We start from the raw sequence: 26724 nt of genomic DNA on the forward strand, positions 1-26724 counted from the left end.
AGGAACATCAGCTGAGAGAAAACATACATTTGCTTTTCTGAGTCTAGTTTATTAATTCAGTTTTTGTTTGTATATGTAAGAGTATTCCAAAAATGTCTTGATTTTTAAAAACACGTTAAAAGCAGATAAACTAATAATTAAAAGGGAAAAATAGAAGTAAATTACAAAACTACAGCAATGAATTTTACTGTGTAAAAGTACCTATGCTCTTTTTGCTGCTGATGTACATACACTGATGGTTTTAATTGTGTCAGATGTACAGTTCTCTGTTTGCTCAGTTAGCACAAGCCACATGTGGCATTCAGTGTTTGAAGTGTGACTTGATCCATGTCTTAAGTGTGAAATATAAAACTGGATTTCAAAGACTTTCCCTAAAGAAAGAATGAAAAGTATTTCATTAATTTCTCCATGGTTGCATTTACTTTCATTTGTTTCGTGTGTTTGTGTGTGTGTGTGCGTGTGTGTGTGTGTTTAAATGTGTATGTTAGATAATTTTTAATTATCAATGAAGTTTTGGTCTTGTGGCCCACATTATATTTTTCACAGTGCTTGTTCAGATTATCTATATGTGTGTGTTTATATGTTAGAAATAACACCATCTTAACAGGAAACCTTCTTAATAACTTTGAAGAATAATTCCTTTTTTGGTATTTCATATGTAATTATTCCATATCAGCATTGTCTTTTGACTTTTTTGATGTTGGCCCCAGCGTTGCAGTCCTTTAAACTACCTCCCTTTGATTCTAGCAGGGCGTCTAGGAATTTATTAGGCTCCAGTCAGATCATTGCTCCTAATAATGGCCTTGAGTGCTTAGATAGATCAGCACTTCATGTCTTGAAGTGTTTGTCATTTCTTTATATAGAAGTTCATTTCAGGAAACTGCTCCATGGGATTTCTCTTTCATTATTTTCTGAAAAAAAGGTAACATGATCCTTTTTGTTTGTTGAAAGTCAGAATAGAAAAGCCTTTTATATTAACAAAAACAAAACGCTTTTCCAGGCACAGAGAATAAGGAACAGAATCAGTCATGAGTTATAGTCTTGTAGGAGTCACTTTTTAAAATAGATCATGAGTAGACCATCAGTCTGTCAAGGACTTGAACCTCTATTTTATTTTCCATTATTCTTGGGTCCAGGTTGTCATCAGCTACCAGTGAAATTCCTAGAGAGAGAAAAGTTACAGTTAGATGTAATACTATGGTCGTCATGGAAACATCCGTTATCTTCATCAAGACAATTCAGATTTGATTATTATAGATCTGAGTTGAATACCAAACCAGTGAGAGAGTAACTGTAACTAAATCATAGGATTGTCATTTCTGCCAGATGATTAGGGTTACCTTGGAAGAGCTATGGAAATACTCTCAACAGAAGAGAAAAGGTCTGTCTGGCATAGCTAGTGAGACGCAGCACATTAGCCTGATGAGTCTCGAACTATTTAAGCTTAACAGTTATATTCCCTCTCCATCCCACACCAGCACACAAGCGTGTCAGTGTTTCAGAGTTATGTCTGCAAGTGATATCTAAGCGTATAAGTAATTTTCTATTAAGATAAAATTCGGCTATGTTGTGTCTAACTAGATCTCTCAGAAAAGAGAGTATGCTCTATTTTAAAGACCTAGGTATTCCCTAAATTAAATGCCTGGGTGGACAGTAGAAAACATTTAGAAGTTTATAAAACTTTTAATGGGAATGTTTACAATTTAACATGTTAGACATTGTGCTATGCATTTAAATTATGGCATAAATATATTAAAATTTTGTAAAATGTAAGTATGTTTTTATTTGTTTGTGAGGATGTTGGTACATTTAAATAATTACTACAGTTTAAACAGTAGCTGCAAATTTAAGTGGACACACTAAACCTAACGATTTAAGGACATTTCGTCATGCCATAAATAATAAATGGTAGAAAGGCGCAGTCTCTATTTTCACTAGTCAGTTTAATGGTCATCCTGATATTTCCATTGTCTGACATATTTTGGGCACTTATTAAACTCACAAATTAGATGACCTAGAAATTGTTAACTTTAAAAGAATTGATTTTGGGTCTTGCAGTGGTGGCGCAAGCCTTTAATCCCAGCACTCAGGAGGCAGAGGCAAGTGAGTTCGAGGCCAGCCTGGCTATCGAGCAAGTTCCAGGACAAGGTCCAAAGCTACAAAGAAACCCTGTCTCGAAAAACCAAAAAAAAAAAAAAATATATATATATATATATATATATATATATATATATTAATAATAATAATTCATTTCGGGAATAGGACTCAGTGTGCCATCTAGTGGACATATTGAGTTTTCTGATCATCAAATATTCATAATTATTTTTTCCTCCAAAGTTCAGTTTTCTGTGCACCTTGTTCCTTAGTCTTTTTTGATTTCATGCTTGTGTTACTTAACTTTACTATAATTTTGCTATCATTTTATCTCAATTTTGAAAATATTTGAAAGTAACTTAAAGCATCAAAACCAATCTAATGATAGTGATATATTTGAGCAACAACACTTTTTAAAAATAAGATATGTTTAGATTTTTTTCAGTTTTGATTAGCCAAGAAAGAACCAATGGAAACAGAAGTATGATAATTATTAAATGTCTTATTATATATGTATAGAACATTTAAATGGTCATTTTATTCATTTCTGTCTTTTTATTTTAATTTATTGTATTTCTTTTTCTTTAGAGAAATCCAAGGCCTGTAACTTACCAGTTCCACCCCAATTTAGATTACTACAAGGCACGGGGAGCAGACCTTATGATTAAAAGCCGGTAAGTCCCTTCCCACAGACAGTATCAGAAGTCATCATGAATTTTTATATATTTCATAAGGATTATTTTCTAAATTTAACATGCCAAGGCTGGTGTGTAATGAATCTTTGTTAAATAAATTTCCTAAGTTCTTTACGGCATCATAAAAAATATTTTGGTTAACAGTGGTAATATGAATTAATACAAGCACTATAGTAATCTGTATGGAGTGTCCTCAGACCACTAAAACTAGATCTACCTCATGACATACCTGTACCACTCCTGAGCACTTACCTACCTGTAGGGCTCCAGAGCACCATGCCACTGAGATACTTGCCTATCTGTATTTATTGTATAACTACTTGTAATGTTAAGTTATGGAGCTAACCTAATTGTCTAACAGCATATAGGTGGATAAAGAAAAGGTTGCATGTATATACAACTAAATTTTTTTTAGCCACAAAAGGGCTGGGAAAGGGGAGAAGAGGGTGTAATGGGGGGAAATATACTCAACATATAACATATACTTCCATGGAAATGTCCTTTTATAACACAGTATCATGTCCAATGAATATATATTATGATGAAATATTTAAAATATACCAAAAGAATACATTTTTAAGTTTTCAGCTTCATTTTTCCAACACTAATAAACCTGAATAGTTTCTACTTGGTGTAATCTCTTTCTGAATCTTCACTGTTGAATGAAAAGAGGCAGTTCTATGATATATTTTTAAATTATTTCAGTAACAAAATTAAAATTGCATTTCCCAGTTGGCTTTAGCACTACAAAATAAGCTATAAATGCATCCTTTGTGATCGGCGATTGCACACACAGAACTCTTAAGGGTCACTGTAGGAATAAAAACATTCAGATCATACTTTTAAAAGAAATTAACATTGGCATAAAGGGTTGATGAACAGTTCTGTTTTTTCATAATACTATACTTAGATGCCTCAAGAGTTAACTTGTCAAACCAGAACCATTTCAAATTAGAATGCAATTTCAGAGTTTACTCTAGAAAACAATGTTAGCAATGATAAATGCTGCCAAATTGTCCAACTTTTTTTTTCTTAAACATTTTCCTGTGTGTTAACTTTTCTTGAGAATTCCAGCAGACTAAATGTATATTTATAGAGTGCATACATACAGCGTGTTCTGCATTAAAATGACTGCCACTTAGGAAATGGTAGCTTAAGGGCTGGGGAAATGTACAACAAGAGGCTGACTTTTAAACTTAAACCTGAACCTTTTATTACAACAGTAGAAACAGAGTAATGCTACTACAAAATTACCCAACTTTGATGGATATGTTTGTCCATCATAATGTAATTATGAGACCAGTGTCATAGCCCTTGAAACTTATCTGGAGTTCTGTTCTATTTATTCATTTCATCTAAGTCTTGTTTCACAACTAGTAACTAGTTCATTTAATTGAACTAAATTTTGCTAAATGTTGGATATAATTATTTAAGCATAGAGGCACCCATATAACAGTCATACTCAAACCCCTGCCCTAAGGAATCTTACTAACCCTCTATTTAAATTTCTTCCTCTTTATGCCAGGTATTTAGTTTTTGTATGTTTAAAAGATAAAAGAACATTAGATTCACTTGTTACATAAGGTCTTTTTATCTGAAGACCCTTCTGATTCTTGCCCAGTAGACTATCTTTCATGACACAGCCAAAGAAATCTCAATTTACAGCAGTTTATATTATACTGCCACTTTCGCCCTTCCAGAGTTTTCCTTTTGCCATCAATTATCCAGTCTTTTGGATAAGTGTGCCACTATCTCCCACCCTACCCTTGTCTCCACTCATAGGTCACAGACACTGGTCTCATTCTTACCTCAGCGTAGAGTGTTTGTACTTTGACTCTCTAGCTGCTGAGCGCTGCTCCCACCTGACCTTGGCGATCCCTCTCTAGGGAGAGCTGCCTGCTCCCACCTTCCAAAGGACACTATTGTCAGGCTGTCTTCTCTCTGCCTGCTGTCCCAGTGTCTTTTGAGAATTCATCCCTTTAAAGTATCATCATCCTTCCTGGCATCTGTCACTTTTTGCCCAGGATCTTCTAAGGCAACTGAGGTCAGCTGCTACTCACCCACTCATATCAGCTGGCAAGTGAGACTCACTATAGGGAAAACACACAACCGATATTCACTGTGGGTTTTGTTTATACCCTAGTTCCAATGTCTTTCTCCCACAAATGAAATATACTCTGTATCCTTTGTTTTCTGTCCTTCTGCTTTTATTTTACCTATTTATCCTGTTGTCTTTGATGTGTATGTGTGTGTGTGTGTGTGTGTGTGTGTAGACACTGATTTTTTTTACGCACTTCTTTGCAAGCATACTGAGATTCTTATACAAAGAATCATGATGAATAGAAGAAAGATTTTTCATCATCTCTTTTGAAATGTTAGGATTTTTTTGGATCTGTTATTTATTTTGTGTCTCTTGTGTGCCTGTGTGAATCTCTGTGCACCACATTATGCAGGTGCCCACAGAAGTCAGAAGAGAACTTCAGGCTCCCTAGAAATGAACCATAGGCAGTTGTGAGCCATCATGTGGGTGTTGGGAAATGAACCCAGGTCCTCTGCAAAAAGAATATGCTCTTAATCATTGCACCATTTCTACAGCCTTTCTTTTGCAATTTTAATGCTGAAAATTGAAACTGGGTTCATTTTAAATGTCATTCTTCTTAAACAGCTCAGGAACTCTTGGTACCTGATGGCTGCTTGGGGGAAGAGAGTTGGTTTTCTTCAGGGATCCAGTTCCTGAGAGAGCACCTGTCCTCTAGTCGGTGGCCCTTCATGTGTATTATATACTGGGAGCGCTAAGTGCACTCAGTGAATTAAAAAGACAGGAACACATGAAATTGGGAGGAAATGGTGGTACAGATGTACGAGAAGGAAGTGCAAGAAAAGAAATAGGGTAGGCTTGATTAAAACATTATATGTATATATTAAATTATCAATAAAAATATTTACTAGCTTAAATGTTAGAATTATCTTTAAAGAGTTTGTAAATGCGAATAAAGGCATTACAGCAATATAAAATAGTATTATCTGGCAAGGAACTGTCTTAAATTTCCAGAGCAGTTGCTGTGCAGAAGCACAGAGTAAATAAATGTGAGCTATGAGTAATAACAAACTAGCAGTGTGCGGGAATACAAGCAGAGGTTTTCTCTATACCAAAACAAGTTGTTGGATTTTTTTCACTTAAAAGTAATCTTCTAATATAATTTTTAATTAGCATGCAAGGTATTAAGTAGCATTAAGGCATTTTGAGAACAGTGTGAAAGGCTTCCTTCCCTCCTCGTCCTCGTACCCTTTTGTTCCCTAAACTCCTCCTTGTAACCTCTCCTACTCCATCTCGTCCTCCTTCATGTCCCTGTCCTTTTGCCCACCCCATGTTCTTCCTCTCTTTGTCTTCTTAAGACTTTAACCTGAATTTATACACCCACATAAACACAGAACCCACAGACACATTACAGACGAGGATCCACGTATGAGAGAGAGCATTCAGGCTTTTGTATCTCTGAGTTTGGGTCACCTTGCTTATTATTTTACTTTCCAGATACATCCATTTTTCCTGCAAATTTTAGTTTTCTTTAAAGCTTCATAAAATCCCATCTTGCACATGCACCACATCTTCATTACTTGTTAATCTGCTGATGGACATTTAAGCTTGTTCCATTTGCTGTCATGCAAAGAGCAGTAGTGAACATGAATGTCCACATATCTCTGTGGTAGGATGGAGTCCTTTGTCTATGCCCAGGATTGATATAGCTGGGCCCTAGAATACTTCTGTTGTGAATTTTTTGCGAAAATTATAAACTGATACTCTGTCCTGATTTCCATAATGGTTGTTCTAGTTTGCCCCTCCCACCGTTAGTTGCCAGATCTCTGGTGAGTGCCATTCTGACTGAGGTGAGATGGTATCTCAAAGTACTTTAATTTGCATTTCCTTGATAACTAGAGATGTCAAACACTTTTTAAAATATTTATTGGCCACTTGTATTTCTTCTTTTGAGAACTCCTCTTAATTTCTTACTCCATTTGTTGACTGACAGTTTAAGCGTTTTGATGTTCACTATTTTTAATTTTTACATTTTAAATTTTATTGCACGTGTATGGTGTTTATGTGCATGTTGTCTGTACCACATTTATGGCTAGAACCTGTAGAGGACAAAAGAGGGTGTCAGACGCTTTAGAACTGGAGTTACAGAGGTTGTGAGCCACCATGTGTGTGCTGGAAATTGAACCTGGGTCACTAAGCCATCTCACTAACCCTAATGTGACTTTTTAATGAATCATAGTCACTATTTAAACTCTATCCAGGTCCAAATAACTGACAAAAAATTAAAAGTTGTCTAAACCAAACAACTTTTTCAATTTGTAGTTTTTGTAATACTTTTTAAAAGCTAGAATATTTTCACACTTTATTCTTCTGATATTTCTATTTTTACTCAAAAAACAACATAAGCATAGATAGCCATCTGACTGTGTCAATAGACTTAGGAAAAATGAGAGTGGAAATGTCATCAGGTGAAAATACATACCTTTAAATGTTCTTATCGGAAAGACAGAAGATGAAGAATGAATAAGTAAATGAGCAACTGAATGAACAAACCAAGCATTCAACCTTGGGGAAGGGAACAGTAGTAGAAGGAAATAATAATAATAAAACCTGCAGGTCAGAATGCAGAGGAAGGGAATACTTTAAAATAAATTAAGAATAAATCTTTCAAAAATATAAACAAGAATCTAAGGAAATTGTGCTAAAGTTATTGCAGTAACCAAAGTTTGCTTGGCTTTTAGAGGTCTTTTATACGGTGTTTTTTAGTTTGTTTATATTAGGGAGAAGAGTTGGTTTTTGTTTAAAGCTTTAGAAGCTGGGTCATGACTGTGCCACTTAAGAGGGTGAAGGTTCTAGCTCTCTTTCAACTGTATGGGGAATGCGGAAGGTAGGAAGGCACCCAGAGTCACGCAGTTCCAGAGTAGTCCAGTCCAAGCTGAATTAGGATGAAAGTGTTTCAGAGAGATTCTTGTTTCTTCAAAAAATGCCATGTTGCTGAAAAAGTCTAACAGTCTAAGCACCCGACACTGTTAAAGTGTCTATTGTGTTCTGCTGTCTTTCTAACTGTAGACAACACCCATGGCGAGTTCAGTCACGTGGATGTGGTTAATCAATGTCTTGTTAACTCCAGATTCATTCCTCTGGCTATTTATTTCAACACTGCCCATTACACTCCATTACCAGCCCCCACTGTCCTTCAAACCTGACAACTACAGTGATTCCCATGACTAGTACACTCCACGGCCACAAGTACTGTGTCTAGATATTTATTACTTCAGGGGAAGGATATTGCTACTTGATTCAGCGCTAAATTGAATAACTTCGATGTAAAAACTGTCATGCCTTGAAAACAAGCCATGGAAAACAGGCTTTTCCTAGAAGTACATGATTTGCTATTGCTTACATCTTAAAAAACGCTCACCTTCAATAGTGGTTTCAAAAAGAAAATATGCTTCTAGAAGTTCTGAGTGGTAGATGAAATGTGTTTTTTAAAAAGAAAAAAACATTTAAAAAGAAGCTCATCTCTTTAAAAGCTATTCAGATGAAAAGAAAAATCTCTCAGCACAAGCTTGATGTATATGTTTTTGTGGTTATTAGCAGTAATGAAGGTGCATTAGCCGCACTCTCTGGATACTGCTGGAGCTGTTTCTTGGTACTTGTATCAGCATATAAATTTCACAACTGGCAATATGGGAATTTGACTAGTACATTTTTGTTTATATAAAGGGGTAACAACATTATAAACTTCTTCATATCTTTGAATTATGGATCTTGATTTGCACACAAGCAAGACTGAAATGCAGCTGAACATGGCAGCCATTTTCGTGCTTCACTAACTAGGAATAGGCATGTGTTCAGGCTGCTGAGTGACAGTGGCCGAGGTGACTGCCTCTGCAGTCTAGAACTGATGAGTCCTTATATTTCATTGTTTGTATTCAGTAAACATGGATTGAGAAGGTGTGTAGAAATTGAGTATGTACTGCTTCATTAGGAAGCTAGTAAAAGCTGAAAAGCAAGTATTCCTACTGTACAGCCTCACTTCCACAAAATATTAAACTTGATACAAACGGAATCATTTGAATTAATTTTATTAAATTATTTTTACACTGCATTGACTTATAAGTAAATGAATCTTCTTTTATCACCCTTTTAAATTTGATTAGTTCTTCTCCAGTGCAATGTAAGCCCTCGAGGACCTAGCTCATAACATGAGTTGGTGCCGATAGAGAAAACTTTGTGGAAGGAGGAAACATGGTAGTGTTTCCTCTTTATCACAGAACTGTAGATTGGCTCTGTTTCAGAGTGACACCATGCATACAGCTGCTGCTGGAAAGGAGAAGTGCTTTACAGTGCTGCCAAGGAGATGAGATGTGACTAGTCTTCAGGGTAAGAGCCCTGAGATACATTACAGACTGAATCATCTGGGAACTAATTCTTCATATAACAAATATTTATTTGGTTCTCTCTCTTTGCCAGACACATTTATAACCCAGATCTTAGCAAACCATGGAAAGCAAGGAAGATAGTGTGAGATACCACAAAGCAAGTTTAACTCATATACATATTTATGTAGTTTTTGTATTAATGTGGTTTGGATATAAAATATCTCCATGTGTCTAGGTTGGTTCTTGACCGGTGTGTTAATCATTCATAGATTCCTAATGTGTGGTGTAGGATGTGTTACTTTCATTGGTTGAATAAAGAGACTGCCTTGACCTTTTGATAGGGCAGACTTAGGTAGGCAGAGTAGACAGAACTAAATGCTTGTAGAAAGGAGGCAGGCAGGGAGAGCTGCCATGAAGCTGCCAGGTCAGACATGCTAAATCTTTCCCGGTAAGCCACGACCTCGTGATGACATACAGATTATTAAAAATGGGTTGAATCAAGATGTGAGAGTTAGCCAATAAGAGGCTAGAAATAATGGGCCAGGCAGTAATTTAATTAATACAATTTCCGTGTGGTTATTTTGGGGGATAAGCTAGCCGGGTAGCGGGATGCGGCCCGCTCCCCCTCTTACTACAAATATGATGACATGATTGGAAGATGACAGTAGGAAGTAGCACTTTGTTGGAGATAATAGATTCTTAGGAGTTTCTTGCCAAACTCTTCATGTCTCAGTCTGTCTACTCAGGAAGTCAGCAGCTCTGTTCTGCAGGCTCCTAACCATGGTGACTCTGCCTTGTCTTGAGTCTCAAAGGAATGGGAACCAGCTACCTGCTGACTTAAACTCTGAGCCAAAATAAATATGTCTTCCAGTCAGTGGTGGCAGGGACAGAAGCTCAGCTCCACATTTTCACCCTCAGCAGCCTTAACTTTAGAGATCACAACTCAGGTAAAGCTGGATCTTTGTCTTCAGCCCAGAAAAGAATTTCAGAAAAAGCCACTATAAGATGGAGTTGGGGTTTATTAAAAGAGAGATTTCCATATAGAGGTAAAGTCCAGCGATAAGAGATAAGGTAAAGAAAGACACAGCTCACAATATGGGCAGGCTTCTCAAAGAAGAGCTCCAGTTTGTTAAAGGCATTTGTGCTGTGGATTTAATCAGGATGGTTAAAAGAAAGTCAGTCTGGAGAAGAATAAGGCATGCTCATCAGTAGGGCATGAGTTTCAAAGGGAGGGTTGAAATTAAGAGTCTCAGCATTAGCCGTATGGACTGTGTTGGTGGCTCTCACATTATGTCTCACAAACTGGTCAGGAGCTTCCATCTGTCCTGTCTGTGGTTGACAGACAGTTTACATGTGGCTGCAGAGATGCCTTGGATGGGTTATCATCTGACAAAGTAAAATCAAGAGTCCTCGAAAATTACAAGTTTGTACTTAGGAAAAGAGAAAGCTGCTTAGAAAATGTGAATCCTTGATTTTTAGCTGCTAGAGGCGTCAAGCAAGCGCAGGGCAAAGACATTTTTCCTTCCTATCTCCTAATTTCCCTTCTTTCTGTCATACCCCACTTAAGTTATATAGTGTCAGGTATGCTGTTCAGCTGAGAAAGTCAGGCTAACACATACTTCTCTTTAACAGCTGCAGACTTAGAAACTAGCACAGTGTTGGCACACAGTGTGTCCTGTGGAAGGAAGGAATGACGAGACTCATTCTCCACAAGCCACAGTACTATTCTGTGGTCACATTAGGTCCATACTTCTTTACATAGCTGACTTAGTAAACAGCTTTTCCCAAGATTGGACAAGTTGTTTTTATTCCAGGGGAATATGCGAAATGGCATTATCCTCCAAGTTAAATGTTTTCCCACTTCACTTGATGTTCCCTTTTTCATCTCAAAGGACCAATGCCAGAGGTGCTCCCTTGAATATACACAAGGTCTCCAACAGCCTGATTAACTTTGGAAGAAAGTTGATTTCCCCAGCCTCGGTTCCAGGCAGTATGGGTGGCCCCGTGCCTGGGAGCAACAGCTCTTTTTCTGCTGCCATCACCACCTCTGAGGAAGCCCCAAGGCATCATGTGCAGCAGCAACAGCAGCGGCAGCAACAGCAGCGGCAGCAACAGCAGCAGCAGCAGCAGCAGCGGCTGATGAAATCTGAAAGCATGCCGGTACAGTTGAACAAAGGTAGGAAAAAATTTCAGTAAATTCAAAGAACCTGAAGTGTAGCCTGAGATTTTCTCACTTGCCTTTGAAAAACCAACATCCCAGAAGCAGAAATCCATGAAAACTTAGTTTTTAAAAGTCTGTTGTATGTGATCCTTTTTCACTTACAAGTTAGATATTGTACTTTTGATTAAGAAGGTATTTGACAACTTTTTGTCACAGTTTGGTTTACATTTCTGTCATATAAATGCCCGTCTTACATGATGGTATGAACTCTCTCATCTGCTGACTGTGTTCTCTGGTAGCTGTGTAAGAAGTGCTTTCAGAAGACTCTTAGTTACCTGGGCTGTATAGACCAGTCACAGCATTCACAGCGTGGCAGTGATTTAGAGGAAAGTGTGTGGTCTCTCATCCCATCCACCTATTTCATTGCTAAGGAGTACAAACTGAATCTTTAGGAGAAAAAAAAGCTGAAGAAAATCATAAGCAGCCAAAATAAGCATTCAAGTTCATGCACTAAATGGTATAGCCGTAGACTGGGTATAAGAGCAGGTAAACCCAAGGAATGATGGAGCCCATGGACCTCATTTGGTGAGAAAGGCTATCCTGAGCACTCTGGCTGCTCTCCCTTGTTTCAGGGCCTGTCCAGTACTTCCTTCTCTGCCCACAGGGAGCCTTCTACATTCCTACTTAGAGCCTTCACCCTTATTTTCCATGCTAGGCCCCTCTTTTCCTAGCAAATTAGAAACAATTACATTTCTTTTTATCTGTGGAATATTGACTGTACACTGGAAGTAAGAAATAGAAACACGGCAGCAAAAGCTGCACAGAAGCACAGCAGTTTGTGGCCATTCTTCCCAGTAAACATCCTGACTAAAACTTGATTCGTATCTCAAAGGAATAACTATGTTAATGGCAGCATTTAGTACTCAGTGGTATCGATAACAATGGTGATGGCAACAAAAACAAAATTACAACTGTATGCTGTGCATAAGGTTATCACATACAAAATTATTGTAAAGGTTTTACAAATTAGAATTTAAATTGGATTTAGTCCCTGGTGATAGATGCCATGCACATGTGTACACATATGTACATCTAAAGCCCTCCGTTGCACATGTGTACATACATACATACATCTGAAGCCCTCCATTGCTGTCATCATATTAGTTTTTCTGGTTTTTTGTCTATGTGAAATACTAAGTTTTATATGTTTAGTATTTAAGGCATATTAGAATATTCAGTTTACCTTCTATGAGAATGTCTCATTTAAAATTACATTCTTCTCATTTTCATATAGAATTGTTGCACATGATTTAAAGAAAAGAAGACATCAAATCATTAACATGTTGAAAATGTGTTTTAATGCCAAGAGACATGCCCACTTTCAGAATGGAAATGAATGTTATTTTTTATATCTCTTAATTGTACTGTTTTATTGTTGTAAACAAATATGATTTCAATATTGCTTTGATAACAAGCTTTAGTCTGTTGTAATTCTAACTGATAGCAGGCAAATGAGTCAGAGAATCTCTTAATGCTTTAGCTTAAATTTTCTGAGAAACCAAGCCAAATGACTATAGAAATATAAAGTTGTATCTCTAAGGAAATGTCAAGTATTAATATCACATAAGTGAGAAAGGAAGTGCGTGGAGATGGAACAATTGGTGAAAACTAATTCCCCAGTTGTCAGGAGCCAGCAGAGTCTCAGCTCCCTGCTGGAATGAGTGTCACTGAAGCATCTGTAACTGCTCCCCAGCCAAAGGAATGGCCCTGCTTTTCATTTGTGTGATTGTTTGTTTGTTTGTTGGGTTTTTTGTTTTGTTTTGTTTGTTGTTTTAACAGCTCTTCTAGTTTGTTCTGGGCTCATTATGCTCACACCAGCACCCACCCTCTCCCAAAAGCCTTGTCACAGCAGAGAGAGATAGAGAAAACTGCTTCCATCATGACCTTCCTCTAGTCACCTTCTCGTAAACCCTAAACAACCCTGAAGCCTGACTGCACTGGTGCCTAGGACGTCTGCAAGCTCAGAAAACCTGTGATGCTTTGGGTGACAATTATATCATTAACTTTACGTTGAAAGAGCATTCCTCCAACATTGGCCGTGATGTTAGTTTCCCACAGACACTGCTGTGCTGTCCTCACAGACAGCTCTTGAACACAGCAGCCTGTCTGCAGTCTAATGCTGTATAGAACCATCCACCTCATGCCTTTGAGGAGAGATAATGTGGTTGTTTGTAAAGATGAAAACATTGTGACTTTTATAGACCATAGTTATTTGTAATTGTAAAATGGAAGTCGTGTTGCCCAGACCCATGCATGTGCATCTTCAAGTGCTTGGTGTAGTTTGTGTAGCCACTGAAGAAAAAGACAGCAGAGCTAGCCCTTCATCTTCTCAGTAAGATTTGTATTAAAGTGAATCTCCATGACTACATAGACTGCAAGAGATCTTTGAAAATCTTTGTAGCAAAATGGGTAGCTTGTACAAACTTGAAAAGTCTATCCTTTATCAGTCAGCTTAGTTAATTGTATTATGAAAAGTCAGATTGTAACCATTTCTACTTTAAGCACTTCTTTGGATTATGTTCCTGTGAACAAATTTTATTTTGGAGATAGGCAAACATTTGTTTGTTCTTTTAGTTGATAGAAATGATGTAATGTCACCATGCAATCTTGCTGCAAATCACAGTGCATTAGGTCACCAGAACATTAAGGGATGTTAATTCATTTAAAGTCAATTTTTACTAGTATACTAATATAATAATATATAATATGTAATAATATATAATAGTATAAGTATAATATATAATAATATATAGAGGCTAGTAAAGTGCATATAGTGTATAGTATATTAATTAGTAATTTTATTTATTAGTAAATTTATATATACTAGTAGTGTGTGTGTGTGTGTGTGTGTGTGTGTGAATGAAATAGAAAAACTAAAGATTATACCTGAGATATCTGGTGGTGCCTTTCAAAAGACTGGAATCCTTTTACTTAGGTAACTCCAAATAACCTTCAGACATTGCTGCCTCCAGGGCGTTATTCTGAAGATGCTCTTTGTTGAACACTGCCACCCCAGAAAGAAACACAAAAAGAGAAAGCTCAAAATGCAATGTCTGTGTGCCTCCACTCTTGGTGGCACCTCCTTTCGTGCTCCTTTTTTTCCTTATCTGGGTCACTAAAATGTGCTCTCCCCACCCCTCTGCTTCCTGTCTGTGTTTACAACTGTTCTGTTTTGATTTGAGCATTTACTATGGGTCTAATTTGTAATGAAATATTGCCTATAAAAGGATGCTAAGTTAAAGCTGTGGAGTTCACAGATACATTTGTAAATGCATGTGGTAAGTTTGGTAAGTTTTCCCTGGGTAACATGAAATTAGAGCTTGTGTAAATCTTAGGAATTTGCTCTAAAGTTCAGCTTAAAGTATTTCCTGATGTAGAAAGAAATCAATTTCAAAAGAATACCTTTTAATAAATGATGTATAATTCCATTTGAATCTGTCTTTTTAAAGATATGTTTTAAAGAATCACACTAACATTTTTCATATCATAAAATCTACTCAGAAATCTTCTGATCATTGTGGTTTCCTATCCCTAGTGTAGCTGGAGCTTGTGTGCTTTCCCTTTAGCCAAAACAGGAGAGAATCTTCACAGGGAAACACCATGTTAGCAACATTATTTACTTTAAAATAGTTCTTGTTTCCTAAACTTTTACGTATTTCCTGTTCTGTATTTTTAGTAATTTCATTGTAAATTTATTACAACATTTAGTATGAAAAACGAAAGATTCTTTATTTTCCTTTTATGATATCTAATTATTTTCTCTTATGAAATCTAGGCGACGTAGTTACAGGAAGCAGTGCTCAGATCTCTGTTCCTGTCCAGGCTCTAACTGACCTCCAAGGTACAGTTGCCACATCCTGCCTTCTCTTCCTCCTTCCTCCCTCTCCCTCCCCCCTCTCTCTCTTCCACCCTGTCTGCTTCCCTCCCTCTCTCCCTCTCTGCTTCGTCCCTCTCTCTCTCCCTCTTCCTCTCATTTGCTGGCACCTGCTACACCACCCCACCCAGACTACCTTTATTGTCACAGCCCTCTCCCAAAACCCATGTTTCTGGCCTTACCCTCCATTCTGCTACCATAGTTTGGCCACTGAGTGGCACTGTTGTGTAAAACAAAAGTCCCTCTCAGGGCCTACCTTAGTGGCATCAAGCTCCGATGTGACTTTTCTTTTGACTTTTTCTTTGCAAAATATGATTCAGCATTTTTGAAGTCCTCCTTGCCATTATGCTCTGTAGGCTAGCTGCATAGAAGGGGTTTTTGTTATTGAATAGGTTCTCTGTAACACTATTTGACAAATTTGTTCTAGGATTGTTTCTATGCTGATTACCCATATGTTACCTAAAAAATTACAACCAGCCTTTTTTACATGTTTTTGGAATAAGTATTAGATGTTGAAATAATATTAAAAATTTGTTGTCCAGTTTAACCAGTGTAGCCAGCCATCATAATGAGGGAGTGATAGTGGTTTGCAGTCAGAGTGAACACTGTAATCTTAGCCATGTATTTGATTTAAGAAATGCAAAAAGGTAATTCATTTTTCAGTTCTTTGAAATTTTAAACATAAATGTCTAAGATTGATCCACTGATCTTTTACTTTGCACCTTTTTGTTGAAATAAAGAGAAATTTTGATTTAAAAGAGTTCTTCACAAATTCAATGCAAAACAGAAATAATACAGCATTAATTAAAACTGATACCATGTTTTGCTTACTTTAAAATATCCATACAATAAACAAATTATATTTGGATTAAAATACTATCCATCATTCCTTTTTCTTTTACTGAGATTCTGTATTCAGTGAAATTTATTCACGTTTATCCAATGAGTATTGGTTAAGTACCTACTCTGTGCCACGCTGTTTCTGTTGGTCCTTTGGTTTCCCACAGTATCACCAGCTTTGTGGCTATTACCTTTGCTTTAGATGGTCAGTCAAGCCAACTCAATTGGAAACTAGCCCTTTTTCTGAGTGTGTACAGAATTCCCTTTGCCACCACACTCTGACAGAAAGTGTGTCAGTCTGATGGAAAGTTCCAGCTGTCTGATGACACATGGATTCTTAACCAGTGATGATGAACCTTGGGAGGGCAACACAAGGAAATAACCCCTGCATCTCCTAAACTAGATAAGTAACTCTGTTTTCCTAACATACTTCCTGAACAGTGTGAACGGAGGACTCGACAATGTCTGCCCATGCTGAAAAGCAGCAAAGTAATAAAGAAAATGAAGAAATTAATTTCAAACTTTTAATGATCATTGACTTCATATAGTAGTATAGTAGTTGTGTGTTTTTTAAAAGAAAAATAGGAATATATAAATGGGTTTATGATTTAAAGCAATAAATAATTTTTAGAAAATTATTAGAAAGCTTTCTTTTATATTTTGCATTATAAATTGCAGTAACAAAAACCAACAGTTGCAACTGCAAAATTTGTTTTTGGAAGATTTAATTGTAACTGGAGGTTTCTCTTCCACCTGCCAGTTTTCAAATAACCACTTGGCAGCTTACTATTAATTACACACTGTTTGGCCTATTACCTTAGTCTTATTATTAACTAGCTCTTACAACTTAAATTAACCCATATCTGTTATTCTATATTTTACCACAAGTCTCGTGACTTGTTACCTCACGTGTTGCTTCTCTGAAGGCTCCTCACTCCTTGACTCTGCCCTTTTTTCCCTGTACTCTCCACTTGGATTTTCCGCTTAGCTGTATTCTGTCTGGCTGTTGGCCAAATCAGCTTCTTTATTAGCCCATGGTAATAAGACATATTTACAGCATACAAAAGGGCATCCCACACCATTTAATTACATATATTTCTTTTAAATTGGTTTAGATTTTTCATTACCAAAAACATCTTTAAAGTTTTTATTTATGTGCATATTTATGCCTTATATATGACATCTACATATACATAATACCCAAGGAGATATTATTACAGTACTTATTAGGTTGCTTTTAAATTTAAATGAGAAAATCTCCCTGGCTAGGTAGCCACTGTTCATAGTCCTAAGGTCAAACCAAAACACATGTGACATTCAGCAGTTCCAGTTAGTCAAAGGTATTAAATGCAGCATGGGAAAAGCCCTCCACTTTCTTCTGCCAACCCTGCTGCCATCCTATTTCCCCTGGAGCAGCCTTCATTAGGTTTCATATGGTTGCTTCTAGGGGAAAATTGGGGAGGAAGATGGGAGTCACATTAATTTGATAAGAGCTCACGTGTCTGTGGAAGACTTCACTTGGGGACCACTAAAATAAAGTGATAACTGAAATGTCCAAGGATGGGTGAAAATCAGAAAATTAATAGGACAGGAAGAAGAAGGCCAAGTCAATTGGAGTAGAACACAGTAAAGATGAGAGACAACTCCTTCTCCCAGAGCAACAGGAGAGATAAGATAAGGTGCTATATCAAGTACTCCAGCTACTGTTGAGAGTGGTGAGTGCTGAGCTTGAGGTAGGCAAACAGCTCCACTGTGTTCAGCATAATCGTTATGAGACAACCAAATACGATTTTATGTGATTGAAAATGTGATTTTATGAAATACTTGTTCCAGAAATAAATGAGTGTCTCGTCAGGGTTTTTGTTTGCTTGTTTAATTTTTTCTTTTTGATTTGAGGTGTTTTGTTTTGTCAACTTGACAAAAATAGTGTTATATGAGAAAAGGAACCTTTTTATATGAGAAAATGCTTCCAACAGTTGCCTTTAGTCAAGTTTGTAGTCCATTTTCTTGATTAATGTTTGATATAAATAGGCTCAGCCCCTGCTGGGAGTGCACTTGCCATGCTTAGGCAGGTAGTCCTGAGTTATATAAGAAAGCAGGCTGAGCATGCAATAGCAATACAGAGAAAGTCAGTGAGCAGTGCTCCTCCATAGCTTCTACTTCAGTTCCTGCCTCCAGACCCCTAACCTGAGTTTCCATTCTGACGTCTATCAGTTACGGAGTGTAAGTTGTCAGCCCTTTCTTCCCCCTCAAGTTGCTCTTGGTCGTGGCATTTTATTACAGCAATAGAAACACAAATTAAGACAGAAATTGGTACCAGGTTCAGGTATTGCTTTGGTAACCCTAACTGTGTTCTGGGGAGAGTTTTGGAAGGACTTTGGAACCGAACTAGAAAGACAGAGTGTTCCCAGCACTGGGAAACTGGAGCTGAAGAGTTGTTATGATTGAGAAGAGACCAGAACCACTAAAATGAAATGGCACAGTCTATACTTGTCAGATGAGGCCGAATCATTAAACACCTGTGGTTAAGATGAGACCAGAATTACTGAGGAAAACTATCTGGGAAGTGTTTCCTTGGGGTCAGCAGAAAGTTTTAGTCTAGAGCAGGCAAAGACTGTACCTTGTGCTAGCAGCTGGACTAGGTACTTACTTGAGAGACTCCCAGGCAATTCTGATTCTGAAGGTAAAAAGGAGTCATGGAGAGCAACTGGGGCTTAGCATTGGAGAATGTGCAGCCTCTGTTGCAATTAGAAGCTCCAGAACTATAGCAGTAGTGGAAAGAGCTTGAGGTTTGGCACCTTGTCTAGAAAAAGTCCATTAAAAAAAAAAAGAGCCCAGGAGAGGCTATTGGTAAAGGTGCAACCCAGTTGCAGTGGAGACCCCAGCAACTGGATGTACCAGTACTCTGGGACAACCACCAAGATGTGGAGTAGAGCCAGCCTGAGCCTACAAGGCAAGGTACATGTGTTGTGGGGTGGCAGAGCCAGAGAGGTGGAGCTGCCTAGGTCTTCGGTACCCAGAAGATAATGTGTGTCCGGCATCAATCATTTTGCAGTTGGAGTTTAGTTTGCTTTGGTTCCATTGTGACTGTTTCCTGGTTCTTTCCTCTTGGGATAAGAAATATATAAATACTTTCTTATATTTTATAGAGGCCCTCTTGAGAGGCTTTTTGTAATTTTTAGAGAGACTTGGAGCTTTGAAAGAGACTTTGGATGTTTTAAAGAGAGTGAACATTTAAAGTATTTGAATTTTAAAAGAAGGTGAGATTCAAAAGTTGGAATGTTTTATATTATGTGTTAGTATCAGTGTGGTATCTCAAGGACAATGAGACAGGAGACATTGTAGTTCAAGAGTGATGTCTCTCTATGTCACATTGACAGCGGTTCAATTGTGCTGGAGTTTGTTGGTTTGTTTGACAGTTTGACACAAGATGGAGTCATTTGAGAGGGGTGAACTTCAATTGAGAAAATGTCTCCATGAGATCAGCCGTAAACACACCTATGGGGGCATTCCATTGATCAATGTAGGTGGCCACAGCCCATTACGTGTGGTATTACCTCTGGGGAAGTTTTACTGGAGTTAAGAAAACTAACTCAGCATGCCTTGGAAAGCAAACCAAGAAGCAGCATTGCTTGTTTGTTTTTGAGACTGGGTCTCGCTGTGTAGCCTTGGCTAGCCTCAAACTTCCCTTGGCCTAGAACTCACAGCAATCTCCCTATCTCTGCTTCGTGGGTGTACGGATTAATGGCGTGCACCACCGTGCTGGGTCTTAATCATTCTATCCGCGTTTTCTTGTACTAGATAGGCTACATTTCCTACACATCCCTGATACCCAGTCTCATTAGGGAAGTAGGATAGTGCAGCTTTGCCCAGCATGATCCCTACTGTCCAGCCAGGGTCCAAGTCCAAGCTGTACCGTCCAGGTGAACTGGGCCAGTTACCGAACCACTTGCTTGTAACAGGAGAATAAAAGCAGCCACTTGCATTACTTACAGATGTTGTCTTGGTACCTGTTCCATAAAACCAGCTCTTTGCTAGTACCTGCTCAAGCAATGATGATAATGGAAGCCTTACAGACCTCCCTGGTTCTCAGGATCCGATAGTGGAGGAACTTTCTGTTCAAGGAAAACTGCTATAAAGCAACACTTCTATTTAATTGTTCTGATATTCTAGACAGTTTTTTTTTCAAACTAGTAGCCAATCCAATAGTGTTTCCAGGGTCTTGGCAGGATATAATCTGTTTCTACTCACTCTGGCATTAAGATCCATGTCTTTAGTGAGTACAGATGAGCCTCTTGGCTTCTTGTCATTCAGCTGTGCAGGGACACAGGCCTCCAGCGTTCTCCTGGACACTGTGTAAAGTCACACAAAGGCAAGCAGCTCCTAGGTATCAGTACCTTGTTCCTCCTCCTGACATCTTATTACTTAGATAGGCTAACTTGAGAAATATGAGTGTAGAAAAAATAAGAGGAGAATGCACAGTACTCTTACATATTCAAAATCTAGCATCAAAAGATTTCTTAGTTTGTTATCATTTAAACATGGAAACAGTGATTGATACAAAATGGCTTGCTTAATAAGATTTTGTTCTTTGATATTGTTGTGATTTTTTTAAATAGAACAAAGTTCCACTAGAGTATAATAAAATTTTACTTATATGTCACCCATTTCTTCTGAATGAACTAGACATACATGGTTATGTAAGGCATACCATGTGCCTTCTTTCTGAAAATATGCAAGACAACTAACATTTTACAAAACATGGTGAACAAACTGCTCACAACTCTTCCACAAATACTAGCTTGTTCTATGGATATAATAAAATTCAATATGGAATATTGATTAATATTCTATTATTATATTCTTTATGGAATATTATATTCTATATGGAATTTAGATTAACTATGAATTTGAACTCTAATGTCAAATATTGAGAGACAAGAGAACATAAGTAGAGTTAATAACCAAAGAAATAATAAAGAACATTTCCTAGAACTAAAGAAGCATTCTGGCATGGAGAGTGAAAACAGTTTAACAGGCAGGATAAAAATACAACCTGTCCTTCCCTGGAGACCCCATAGAGAGCTCAGAAGAATATGGATAAGGTCTGTTTATAAGATGACCATCAAGTACCAACACATTTCTCATTGGTAAAACAGGAGCTAGAAACGTGTGGGGTTTTGATAGTTATTTGTTTGTTTATTTTTAAAGTTTTACAGGAGAATTGTTTGAAAGGAACATATGGAATGGCAAAGTAGATATTGGCACAGATAAGGCATGCAGACCCACCTTCCTCATGGTGACATAAAGCACAGCTCATCTCCACAGGGACAAATATGAGTGGACATGGACTTAAGTCACCTCACATATATTTACTGTTAGATTCATATAAATCTACTTTATACAATTAACAGCTTCCGTAAGTAGTGGTTAGAATTATGTTTATAAAGTCCAGGAATTAGAAGAAAAATAAATTATGCTCAAAAGTGGGTAAAAGCAATCAAAAGACTCTCTTAGGAAGCTTCCTCATCAGACTTAAATATATATATGTATTCAAAGAGCTACAGGAAACCATTTTGTAAGAACTAAAAGAATGAAACGTTTTGCCGCATAGTTAAGTCAAACAAAAATATTGTCAATGGTACTTAGAATCTTCTTTCTACGAGCTCTAAAAATAGTAAGGTGGTCTTTATCATAAGACAGGCAGCTTTTCAGGACAAGTTAAACCCAGAAGCAGGCCCACATAGGAAAGTTTTTAGGACACTGAGACTATGGCCCCAACAAGTCACAACTTTTCAGATCCCTGGAATTTAAGCAAAGGTTAAAGATTTTCAAGGAAAAACAGAAAATGCCAAGTGTCCTGGCATTGGTCTCTGTAGCTGCCTTTAGTTTGTTTCCACCCCCTCTATAGTAGTTTTGACTACCAGCACCCTCACAGCCTCACAGAGATACACAATGGATGCAGAGTATCCTAAAAGTCAGGGTCCCAGTGAGCTATCACTTTATAATCTATAAGCAACACCTCAGAAAGGCCCGGTTCATGAGACTTATCTTCATTTGACCATGTACAGAGCTTACTAAATGATAAGGTGTCTGTGGAAGATAACTGCTGACAATAATGTTTAAACATTACAACTGCCCAAGGCATCAGTTAGATGGAAATAGATGGTGGCAGAAAGATTAACAAGAAAGTCAGAGACTGATCAAAAACCTAAAAAGATCTTAAACATATGAATAGGATGTCAATGGGGACTTTCAAAAGTTCCAATGTATTCTGGAGATTCTGAAGCCATGTATGTGAGCAGTATTGTGTTCACGTCCAAGAAAGGTGGAGACGTGTAGTCTTTCAACTCTTGGTGAACTTGAGCCTCTGCTTGAGCAGGAGTGATGGCTACAACAAAGCTATAAACTGCCTGCTATAATTTAATATAGTATAGTATAATATGATATAATGTGATACATCCCAACACCTAAAGAACCCTGGTAAAGGCTGATAACTGACTCCAGATATTTAAATCTTGTCTATTTATAGACCAGCAAAATAATTAAGCAATGGCTTCAGTGACTGCACAGAATGGAAAAGAACTTTAGAATACAGTAACAAATAGCAAGATAAGTGAATGCAGGAGGTAGAGTGGCATGGGGTCTGATTTCCTGAGTTGCCACATCATATTATGTCTAATTGTTATAGAAACTGTAAGCCACACAGAATATAAAACAGGAAACTATGGCTCATACCTGGTAAAAATCCATCAATCCAGACCGTCTCTGAGGAAATGCCACATTAGATTTTACTGTAAATGTGTTCAAAGGACTACAGGAACCCTTTGTAAGGACTGAATGGGTGGAAACAGTGTCTTGGCAAAGGAAGAACATCAATAATAGGAGGGTTTTTTTTTTTTTGAAGAATCAAATATTTAGCGGTTGAAAAATCTGACAACTAGAGTGAACTTTTTACTTGTTAAATTCAGCATCAGACTTGTGGTGACAGAACACACACGCAGCAGTTGAATGTGTGTTAAGTGACAGTATCTTCTTGGAGGAAGAGAGGACAGAAGGTGAAGATAAGTGAACAGTATTGAACACCCTGCAGAGCCCCATTAACAGCAACAGTTTACAAACAGTGGGAACCCAGGAAAAGGAAGAGAATGGAAGGCAAAGTACATGATGAAATGGCACATACTCATGACTTTATGAAAAGCATTCATCTGTACATGAAAATAGGCCACTTAACGCCAGAGCCAGACACATCGCAGTCAACTGTCAGTCAGGGAGTTACAGCTCAGGTGAAAGAGCTCCTGCCGAGAATGCACAAAAGCCAAGGTTGATCCCAACACCATAAAAGCCTGGCATGTGCAGTGCCATCACTCAGTAGGTGGAGGCAGGAAGACCAGAAGGTCAAAGTCATCCTTGACTGTAGACCAAGTTCAAGGCCAGGCTGGGCCAAATGAGGGTCTGTCTCAGGAAGATGGACTAGAAAATGCAGTTGTAATTAGAAGTGGAAGAAAACCATCTTGTAGATGATAGTTTCTTTGATCTGAGCACAGGTACCAAAAGAAAAATAGGCAGATGAAATTTCACACAATTACAAACTTGGATTTCAAATGACAAAATATAGATGGTGAAAACAATACACAGAGTGAAAATTGCTTTCAAATCATATATCTAATGAAGGACTTGTACCCAGAGTATGGAAAGAGCTCAATAATATAAAGGCATATACTTCTATTTCAAAAATGTAAACAATTTGAAAAGTGTTTCACCAAAGAAAGTAATGCCTTAAAAAATACTAGCTAGAATCAGAATGAGACAATAAGAGAGTTCCAATAAGAGAATTCCAATAAAAAGATAGCTGCTAAGTACTAATGAGGATATAGAGAAATTGGAAACTTGCAACAATGCTAATAGAAGTATAAAATAGTACAGCTTGCTGTAGGTTAGATTTTTGTGAGGCTGACTTACCAGGCCAAGGGTACCTGATATGGCCAGTGAGAAATCTTGACCACACATAGGATGGAGGAGCCACAGTAAGACTGAGGCTCTGACAAGTTTATTGTAAGCAATCAGACATTTTATACCCTTATCAGAAACAGAATATAGTGGTCATTCTCGGCATCAATGCAGTGATAGGTGCCAGGATACAGTGATGTTTGCTAGCCATGTGGGATATGCAGGGGTAATGTCTAAGGCAAATAGTCCTGCCAAGTTTCTATATGCTTGCTTAGTGTCTAGGAAATATAGAGAATCATGAGATAGCCTGAATGCTTCACTGCCTGAGGGAATACCTGGTTTCTCAGGAACTGCAAGGCACACAGTGCCCTGGGAGCCACCTGAAAACCCTGTGACACGTGCCTCTCAAAGGTAGCCAGGCCAGGCCAGCTCCCTGATTTCCTGCATGCTGGTGTATGCTTGGGATGTTAGCGTTCTAGCTTACAAGTCTGAGGCTAGACTGGGTTACTGAGTGACTTTTAAGTATAGCCTGGACCAAATAGGGAAACCCTAACTGGAGAAGAGAGAAGGGAAAGGAGGGAAGGATATTATTTTAACAAGAAAATTTCTAAATGGGTTCTGGGATCTTTTCCATCAGGAGAGATCCTAGTTATGGGTTATTGCCATAAACAAATAACCCAGTGAAGTTAAGGCCTAGGGCCCTGGAAGGTGGTAGGAGACAAAGGAGGGAAGGCCAGGGTAAGGGTAAGGGCGAGCAGAATGTTCCTGTTGTAGGCTTAAAGTCAGCACAGGATGCTTCTAGGACCATGGAATCTGTATTCCCTGCCCTTTTCTAGCTCAGAGAACCTTGTACTCAATTTGAAATTACAGCAACACTCATTAAAGACTGTTGTTGAGGTGGAAGTAGAAACAAAATAGATTTATTGGGAAAACACTCCTGCAAAAAGAAGGAATGGGCTTAAGGGGTGGTGTTAAAGACACTGCAGACCTTACAGGAGAGGACCTCGGGGCGGCGGGTGGCGGGCGGGGGGGGGGGGCAGCTCTGCTGCCAAGCACCACAGGTAGGGAACCACCTCAGGGAGAGCAGGCACTCCACTCAAAACCTGAGCAGATCCCGAATAACCTGGGGAGGGGCCTGCAGAGGACAGCTGGTGAGATCGGAGCCAGGAGACTGGCAGATAACTACTAGTCCTGCTGTAACACAGTGACTTTGTACCTGTGACCCAAGAGAGAAGACTGCCTCTGTAGGGAGCATCTATTAATCGTGGACCTTATACTTGGTGAGCATCCCAGATGCCACAATTGCAGTCAGGGCACAAGCCCAGGGAGAGGCACTGAGGCTCGACAGTGGGCTAGGGGCTGTTCTACAATTCGGGAAAAGAAGGAAGCTCTTTGAACACTCTGCTAATTAGTTTGGAATCATATTCATACATAGCACAGTCACCTCTGCTTTCCAGCTGCTGACAGAGGACTCAGCTATTTAACGCTTCATCTCAGGAAATTAGGTTCTTTTTATGTTTTTTTTTTAAATATATATGGACTATGTCATATGCATAACATATTTGAAAACTAAACTGGTACTTCATTGTTTTAAAAAATAACATATTCATGTTAGTGTTGGGAAACAGTGGCTTTGTTGCTGATTACCATTTATTAGACCCAGTGTATTTGGTGGCTTCGTGACAGTCTGGTGTTTAATGAGCGCTACTTAATTTTTCTTACAGGACAAAATTCTAAGATCATCAGTCCAACCTCAAGCATCGAGAGTTTGCCTGGGGGAAGAGAGTCGTCTGGCTCCCCACCTTCATCAGCTTCTAAAAAGGATTCCTTTTTCAGCAACATCGCACGTTCCCGCTCACACAGCAAAACTATAGGGAGAAAAGAATCTGTAAGTATTTAAGAGCAGCTTGCATTCCACCTTTCATTTTCTCCTAGAGTGGTGCACATAGGGAAATTCCGCTTATGCCCAGTTGTGTAAAGCTCCTTACACATCTATGGACTTGAACAAACTATTTTTTTCATGAGTATGTTAGTGCTATCATTATAATTTAGTAATACTTTAAGACTGTGATCTCTGTTAGCATTTGTTCAAAATAAATGGAGTATTTTTCTAAATCCTTCCTCTGTCTTCTTATCAAAGTATGTCATATTTCAGAACATAGTCTCACCATTGCTTATTATGGGCTCTGTGGTTCAGGAGGCAGACCCTGAGGTAGAGTTAGAAGTCAGAAGGCTTACTGGTGAGTAGCACCTACAAGAGAGAGCTTTGGTTAGACACAAGTGCCGTCTACCCTCACCAGTCTCCATCAGGTCTCGGTATGGCCCCCGTCCAACTGCCTTCTAAATTTTACTAAACAACATTTTGTTGGTGAGAGTTGATAACAGTTGGAAAAAAAAAAACAAAATAGTCTTTCTGTTTTAAAATCCTAACCTGAGCCAGGCAGGAGTGGCGCACGCCTTTCATCCAGGTAACTCTCTATGAGTTAAATGTCAACCTGGTCTACAGAGTGAATTCCAGCACAGGCTTCAAAGCTACAGAGAAACCCTGTCTCAGAATACCAAAATAAATAAATAAAGTAGTAGCCTCAAAAATAAAATAATTTTGCATTTTGTTTTTAAAAATTATA

The 26724-nt window shown here is 38.2% G+C and overlaps 1 protein-coding gene across 1 annotated transcript in view; it reads left to right on the forward strand.

Moving 5' to 3' along the window:
- The window catches only part of Tbc1d5 (TBC1 domain family member 5), a 438360-nt gene that overhangs the window by 361690 nt on the left and 49946 nt on the right, over positions 1 to 26724 (forward strand). Inside the window, exons 16-19 of the mRNA XM_087897893.1 lie at positions 2683 to 2768; positions 11105 to 11388; positions 15209 to 15274; positions 25822 to 25985. Of these exons, the coding sequence (XP_087754019.1) occupies positions 2683 to 2768; positions 11105 to 11388; positions 15209 to 15274; positions 25822 to 25985 (600 nt within the window). The remainder of the gene's footprint in view (positions 1 to 2682; positions 2769 to 11104; positions 11389 to 15208; positions 15275 to 25821; positions 25986 to 26724) is intronic.

Source organism: Myodes glareolus, chromosome 18 (genome assembly GCF_982192425.1).
Source record: "Myodes glareolus chromosome 18, mMyoGla1.1, whole genome shotgun sequence".
Lineage (NCBI taxonomy): Eukaryota > Metazoa > Chordata > Mammalia > Rodentia > Cricetidae > Myodes > Myodes glareolus.